Source organism: Aplysia californica, unplaced genomic scaffold, assembly GCF_000002075.1.
Source record: "Aplysia californica isolate F4 #8 unplaced genomic scaffold, AplCal3.0 scaffold00712, whole genome shotgun sequence".
Lineage (NCBI taxonomy): Eukaryota > Metazoa > Mollusca > Gastropoda > Aplysiida > Aplysiidae > Aplysia > Aplysia californica.
Genome location: NW_004797982.1, coordinates 42,601 through 50,757, shown reverse-complemented (window position 1 = coordinate 50,757; position 8,157 = coordinate 42,601). Strand labels below are relative to the sequence as shown.

General features: G+C 43.6%; 1 protein-coding gene across 1 annotated transcript in view; it reads left to right on the top strand.

The window, feature by feature from the left end:
- LOC101863217 (U4/U6 small nuclear ribonucleoprotein Prp3) overlaps nt 1-5,370 on the top strand; it is a 37,506-nt gene extending 32,136 nt beyond the window's left edge. The window contains exons 16-19 of the mRNA XM_013088263.2: nt 924-1,042; nt 2,406-2,489; nt 3,389-3,447; nt 5,196-5,370. Coding sequence (XP_012943717.1) covers nt 924-1,042; nt 2,406-2,489; nt 3,389-3,447; nt 5,196-5,354 — 421 coding nt within the window. The 3' untranslated portion in view covers nt 5,355-5,370. The remainder of the gene's footprint in view (nt 1-923; nt 1,043-2,405; nt 2,490-3,388; nt 3,448-5,195) is intronic.
- The last annotated feature ends 2,787 nt before the right edge of the window (nt 5,371-8,157 follow it).

Sequence of the window (8,157 nt, the reverse complement as noted above, 5' to 3'; positions counted from 1 at the left end):
TTAACCCTTGTCCTGCGGGGGCTGGGTTTATGTTGCCTGATAAGCCTATTTCGGCACCTCACCTGCGTTCTGGTCCCACGCCAGTCTGGCCCCTGGCTCAGCGCACACGCGTCGAGCATCTTCTCCCGTTCATTTCGGGTCCGGCGTCGGACCCCCATTCACGCAGGTCAAGTGTGTGTGCGTCAGTCTGCTTGAGTTTGTTTGCGTTTGTGGCCTTCTTCTAGAGCCACCTGCGTTGGTTCGTAATCGAGGCATGCGTCTCATTCAAAACACGCCAAATTGGTTGCTCTAGATGTTCGTCAAATGAAATTATAGAACAAAGTGACCCACTTAGACATGAGGAGCTCGAAAGGATAGTCAGGAAACAAGACTTCCATTTTTCTATACGAAATCTTTCAAATGAGCTTGATTTTGTATGAAATGATACTACCTGATAAAAAATGAGCTTGTTTGATAGTTTTAAATACCATTGTGCAGGTAAAAAGAACAATTTGAGAGAAAAACATTCGGAAATTGACCTATATTATCCCCTTTCGAACCCCAGATCATTCATAACAACAAGAGGGTCTAGAAAGGTTATTCGAATGGGCATAACTACTTGTAATGTCTTATCAGCTTGTGAGAGGGGATTATTCGTGTGTTTTCTAACACTTTATAAATAGAAAGCTACGAAAGATAGAGCGTTATTTTCAACATCGATTAACTCACTCCCACGGTATTCATGGCGAAAACACGTTTCCCCGTCGCACGTGCTGTACACCAATAGTACACACAAAGTGACCCCGGCGGCCTGCCGGGAACGTCCGACATAATCGGTCGCTGATAAGATTCGCATCTCAGCACAGACGCAGTACAAAAGTTACCGACCATCGTTCTGAGCAAATTTTTAAAATATTTCCCACCTGCCCCACCCCCTTTCACAGAGTGCGTGACTTAAGTGACCCCGCCCTCAAGTTCAAGGTGGAGACGAACGCCTCTCAGCTGTACATGACCGGGATGACCATCCTGTACAAGGACTGCAACGTGGTGGTGGTGGAGGGAGGTGAGTACAGGGCACCTGCGTGCGTGTGTGCATACTTTACTTTACTTTTACTTTTATCTGCTGCTTATACCCTTTTGGGTGTTGCGAGAAGAAAGAGATGTCTCTCTGTCGCTAGCCGGAGAGCTTGGGTCGGGGGGATGCCGTGAGTTGTTAGTGTTTCCCTGACTCAATCTATCCAGGTCTTTCCCGGTCACCCTCTAGCCCTGTTGCCATCGAAGTTTTTGATGTAGGCACGTTGTGCTGGATGGTGTGTTGGTAATCGTAGGAGATGTCCGAATCTTTTGATTTCTTGGTGTTGGATGTGATGCGTGACATCATTGATTGTGCCCACCATTTCTCTGATTATTGAGTTTCTAATTTTGCCTTGCCTGATCTTGTTTACTGCTTTTCTGACTGACACATTGCATTTCACATGCGTGCATGCCATGGGTAAAAGTTTGCCGGCTGTAGCTGGAAATTCCGGCAAGAGAAAGTCAGTTACCCCCCGGGGTAGTGCCACTGACTGTAGTGTCTTTAGGCCATTCTCAAAAGGGGGACATTTCTCGTTCAAGCACAGTAGAATTTTAAATGGGCTGATTCATCATGTCACACTCATAACTGTGCCTGATCTACAACAGGGAAATGCTGCTTTTTCTTTCCTGATCCTTACTATTGTCATTTTCCTCTACTTCTTAAGTATGTTTGTCACACTCTTGTGACTTTCTATTTCCGGGGTGCCTTGATAGTCGAAGCAGACCTTGTGCTGTTGAAGCTAGAGAGGTGAGCAGAGTATTCATATGACCTAATGCAGTTGCGAGCGACGTAAAACCCTCTACTAATAAATAAAATAAAATAGAAAGTCAGTCGGCATCACTGTGCCAGCAGCCAGCGACGGCCGTCCTTGACTGGACTAGTGCTGATCTTGTGAAACACTGTAATTTTTTCAGGGTTTGCAGATTGACCTTTCGGGTGGTTGTAGGATGCCATGGGTAGGCTGTATTAATAATAATAAATAATAATAAATAGTATTTGTATAGCGCATGTCCCCGCTCGAAAGCAAGCTCTATGCATGCGCTTTACAGTATATTATTACCCCAGCAGACCACAGAACACTCAGAGACATTCTCGGCTTCCTGGGAAGCGTACTGTGCAAGCAGCTGTTTAAACGTTCAAACACTAACAGACTGACTAGATCTTTCACTGTCTATTATTACTTCTTTACTTCCCCGTCTGTTGTTTCTGTCCGTCTGTCTTACTTTCCCCCAGCACTAAATGACCACCATTGTGTCGATGTGCTTCTCTTTACTCAAAACAAACAAAAGTCTGACCTTGGCTATGGTTTTAGAACAAAACAAACAATTGACCTATTTCCTCCCTTCGCCAGGTCCAAAGCAACAACGCAAGTTCCGTCGGCTGATGCTGCATCGTATAAAGTGGGCGGAGTCACATCGAAGGACAAAAGACGCAGGTACGGAAATGTCATAGTCCTGAAATAGAACTGTCAAGTGTCGAAAACTTAAAAATAATAGTATTGTGTCGATGTGCTTCTCTTTTCTCAAGTGGGTGGTTGGCGGGTGCTCTGGTGTGGTTTGCTTCTTCTTTCCTATCTAATGTCTATCGTCCTGATCTCTCCTCCTCCTTCTATTTTGTGTTTGTTACTCTCTTGTAACACCTCTAATCTTCGGCACTTATATGACCTTATTTTGTTGCAAGTGCCGTAAAACTCTTACTAAAACTAAACATCTTTTCTCAAACAAACCACTGGTAGGTCCTACTTCTTTACTTTCCCTCTGGTGCTTCTGTCTGTCTGTCTTAATTTTTCCCCCAGCACTAAATGACAATTGTTGTGTCGATGTGCTTCTCTTTACTCAAACAAACAGACCACTGGTAGGTCCTACTTGTTTACTTTCCCTCTCTGTTGTTTCTGTTTGTCTGTCTGTCTGTCTGTCTGTCTGTCTTACTTTTTCCCAGCACTAAATGATCATCGTTGTTTTGATGTGTTTCTCTTTACTCAAACAAACAAACCACTGGTAGGTCCTACTACTTCCTACTTCTTTACTTTCCCTCAGTTGTGTCTGTCTGTTTCTTTAAAATGTTTACTACAGGACTAAGATTATCGTCCTCTGTCTGTGGGTGGTTGGAGGGCGTCACTGGTAGGTCCTACGTCTTTATTTTCATTCTGTTGTTTCTGTGTGTCTGTCTGTCTTACTTTTTCCCAGCACTAAATGACCGTTATTGTGTTGATGTGTTTCTCTTTACTCAAACAAACAAACAAACAAACAAACTAGCGTATTAAAATAACACTTTGTGTCGACGTGCTTCTCTTCACTCTATTAACCGATTCTCTCTCTCTCTCTCGCTCTCCAGAAGACTCAGATGAGGAAGGCAGCGTAGACAAAACCAACAGATGTGTTCTGGTGTGGGAGGTAGGTCGCCAGCGCCGGTAGCTGAGATAGTGTCATGCCAGGCTATCGTGCAGAGGACCTGGGTTCAGATTTCCAACAGGGCGGGGTGTTTTTGCTTGTTTTTTTATTTCTCGTTTGTTTTTTTCTATAGGGTGCCAATTGTCCAGTTAACCCTGAAATGTGGGTAGTTGGCGGGTGCTCTGGTGTGGTTTGCTTCCTTTTTCCTATCAAACATCTATCGTCTTTATCTCCCCTCCTTCTTTTTTGTGTTTATTACTCACTTGTAACACCTCTAATCTTCGGTACTTATATGACCTTATTGTGTTGCAAGTGCCGTAAAACACTTACTAAACTACATACTTTAGTCAAACAAGACCCCAGTGCGACTCTGACGTATTGTTGACTGGATATATTTTACACGTGTGTGTGTATGTATGTGTGTGTGTGTGTATGTGTGTGTTGTTATGTAACATGGGCCTGGAAATGGATGACCCCCTGGAAAATTGAGAAGCCGGTTTGGCAGTCACCCTGTGTGTACACATTAGGTCTAAATCTACCCCCCCCCCTCCCCCTCCCACCACCACCAGGGCAGTGCTACTGACTGAAGCGTCTTTAGGCCATTTTCAAAGGGTGGATATTAACATGTTCTTATGCACAGTAGAATTTGTAAATTGTCTGATTTATCAATGTCATGCTCATACTGTGTCGGAACAACATAGGGGGAACTGCTGCTTTTTCTGTCCTCTTCTTTACTATCGTCGTTTTCCTCTACTTCTTTTGTATGTTTGTCACTCTTGTGAGCAACTATTTCCGGGGTACCTTGATAGTTGAAGCAGACTTTGTGCTGTTGAGGCAAGAGAGGTTAGCAGGGTAAGCCTGATTCCCCGTTTGGACTTCTCTGTTGACATCCACCCCCTTGTCGCTCATATAACCTAACCTATGCAGTTGCGAGCGCCGTAAAAATCTTACTAAAACTAAATTTAGCGGCGAGCAAGCTTGCGATCGTCTGTCTATCCTCCATTTTGTCGGCTGGACTTTGTTGCGTATTATTTTTGTTCCATATATATTATATATAATGATAATATGTGTTATTGATGGCGCAAGTGAGCTCCCTTTTTCAAGCTGGTGTGGGGCTTGATTTGCTGGGTAGTACATTTTTTTACCTGGTAGTAAATTTTTTCAGGAAATATTGCTGGACATTCTGCTATAGGTAGGGCAATTCCCACTTTTGGTGTGGGTCAAGATTCCTGGAAGCCCTCAAAATCTGGGTTAGCCTGCTTGTCCATAAAAGCGACCAATTTCCCTACTTGTGTGAAAAAATTGAAGTGAAACTGACTATTTTTTATAGTAAATTAGATTTCAAATTACGAAATTATTCTATTTTGAAACGGTTATTCTGACAAAAAAAACTCTTTTTCTGTAAACTGCTGTGAAGAAAAAAAGGGAGTTTTGTCAGCCTAGTATAGGCGGGTAGGTGGATACTCTGGTGTGGTTTGCTTTCTTTTTTTTAATCAGTGGGTGGTTGGCGGGTGCTCTGGTGTGGTTTGCTTCTTCTTTCCTATCAAACATCTATCGTCCTTATCTCCCCTTCTTTTTAAAAATTTTGTTACTCTCTTGTAGCATTTCTAATCTTCTGGTGCTCATATGACCTTATACATTTGCAAGCGCTGTAAAACCTCTACTAAAACTTTTTTTAAACATTTTTTTAGTCAAATATCTATTGTCCTGATCGGTCCTCCTAATGTCTTTTTTTATGTTTGTCTCTCTAGGGTACAGTCAAGACAAGAGCCTGTGGAGAGATGAAGTTCAGGAACTGTCCGACGGAGACGTTTGCCCGGGAACAGATGAAGAAACAGGGAGTGGAGCACTACTGGGATCTGGCTTATTCAGGGGCTGTGTTGGAGACTGCTGGGGAGGAGGATAGCTAGTGTGTGTGTGTGTGTGAGGGAGAGAGAGAAAGAGAGAGAGAGAGATGAGAACAGATGAAGAAACAGGGAGTGGAACACTGCTATTGTACCTGTGTGTGTTGTGTTGTGGAGACCAGACGGTGAGGGAGAAAGACGGCAAGAGTGTGTGTTCACTTGTATTATGTTTGTTTGAGTGGGTGATGGAGACAGCGGGGAGGAGTTAAGTAGGACAGCTTTTTCGTTTGTTTGAGGATCTGACTGGTTTGTTTGTTCGTAATTCATGGGTCTGTGTAGGTCATGGGGACGGCAGACGGGGAGTGGCATGGGTTAAAGTTTGCCGACTGTGGGTGGAAATCTGGAGAGAGAAAGCTAGCAGGCATCCTGGTGCCGGCAGCCAACGACGGCCGTCCTTCACTGGACTAGCGTCGATCTTGTGAAGCAAAGGTTTGTTTCATTTACCTGACAACTGTCTAAAAAAAGTCAGACTTTTTAACTCCGATGCCCGAGTTTGAGCATAAATTGACTGTTGGGGGGGGATTCGATTATCCTTTTCAGGCAAAGCCCCTTGAGATGCTGTGAGTTTGAAAGTTTTCAGGCACAATGGTTGTGACCAACTTTTACCCATGGGGAGTGGGGGTGGGGGAGAATACACTTATGTTAAAATGTAGATCTGTTTGGTTTGTCTGTCTCTCTGGGTAATGGAGGCTGCATTGGGGGGGAAAAACACACTAATGTTTGAACGTCGGTCTGGTTTTGGTTTGTTTGCTTGTCTGTCTGCCCCAGCGGACCCTAGTGGTGGCTTGAAAGTACAGGAAGAAAAGACAGCTACTCTTTGTTTGTGTGTGCCTGCGTGCGTGAGTGTGTGTGTGTGTGCGAGTGGGAGTTGATTTTCATGACTGCCAGCAGGGAGATTTACGGTTTCTTTCAGTGGCAGTTTTTGTCACGTGGCACAATAATGGCCACGCATTTGCCGTGTACAGATCAGATCTGTTCGGTGTCTCGTCGTCAAGTGCCAAGCCTGCGACAGACATCGGGCTATCATGGTTCTCCATCCATTCCTCTGCTCTGACGCTCTTTAAAAAAGTTATTTTTGAAAAATAAAATTTTAAAAAGCTACTTTATCCTCAAACTTTCCCCGTCGTCCATCTGTTTGAGCTCTCTAAGTAGGTCTGTATGGGTCTACTCTACCTACACTGAAAATAGAAGTATAAGGGGCAGACCATGCAAGAGTACCCGCCAGCCACCCTGCTGTTAGTGTTGAAGAGGAAGGTGGCGGTTTCATTGTGTGTCTATGTGTGCGTCGTCGTCCGGTTTGAGAGATTACTGACGGCTGGCGTGCGATGTTTCAATTTCAAAGCACCCCAAGTCGTCCTTGGATAAACGTATGGTTTTTTGTGGAACATAGATTATAATATTATAAAGAATTTTTATATTATAAAGAATTTAATGTTTTTTTTATATGATGTTCATTATTATCTACATTATTAGTTTGTTAGTTTGGTAAGATGACAGTTATTATTCTCATTATTGTTCTTGTCATAATTTAGGTTTTGATGTTTGTTGGCGGGTGCTCTGGTGTAGTTTGCTCCTTCTTTCCTGTCGGACATCTATCGTCTTTATCTTTCTTCCTTTTCTTTTTCTGTGTTTGTTACTGTTACGAGGGCTGTCCCACGGAAAACCGGAATTTGGCTGTAATTTGAAAACCATTCAATATTTTCACATTCTGTAAACGCACACTTGTAAAACAATCATTTAGGAATTTCTCGATTGAGCACCATGAGCATCGCACGAACCAAACGAATACAGCAGTTCTCCAAAGAAGGCTACCCACTTGGAAAATTGGTCAAGGGTAGAAGTGAGGTCTGTCTTTCGGTTTCTGGCCGCAAAATGTCTCAAACCTGTAGAAATACACACTGAAATAAAGTCAGTTTATGGGGAGAAAGTAATGGCATAATCACAGGTAAATGAGTGATGTAGTAAGTTCAAAGCCAGGCACACAGATATCAATGACAAAGTTTACCCAGGACCTTGTTTTTCTGCCAAGACTGAGAACAACAAAAGTTGCGTTAACGAACTCATTCAACAGACAGGCGCCTAAACATTCGCAAAATTTGCGAGTCGCTAAACATTTTAAGTCGACTGTCCATAGGTTAGTATTTGATGAGCTGACTATTGAAATGTATCTGCTCGATGGGTCTTAAAAGAGCCGAAAAAGACCAGTGGGGTCATTTTGCAACATGACTACGCAACGCCTCACACCGCAAAAGCTACGAAAGACTGGATCCAAAGGTTGGGCTGGGAAGTTCTACCACACCCCCCTCACAGTCCTGACTTGGCCCCGTCAAATTATCAGCTTTTTGAACCAATGAAACGCCATATTTCTGGACAGCGATTCACCGACGACGAAGACCTCGTGGAAGCCGTGAGAGATTGGTTGAAATCCCTTGACGAAAAATTCTTCAGGGAGGGTATCTTCTCCCAGATCCAGCCTAGGTAAAAATGAGTCCAGCGGGATGGTGATTACATTGAGATGTGAAGCACATGTTGAGGTATGATATGTTACATTTTTATCATAATAGGACAAAGATTTTTGCTTATACGGACTTTTTCCGGTTTTCCGTGGGACAGCCCTCGTATAAGACCTCTAACCTCTAATAAGCTGTTGCGAGCGCCGTAACACCCCATACTACCATACCATAACCTCTAATATTTGGTACTTATATGACCTGTTTCTGTTGCAAGTGCCACGAAACTCGCCAACTGTAGGTTGTGCATCTAGAATTACCATCGCCCCAGATGTTCCTGTCTGTCCGTCTGTTGATCT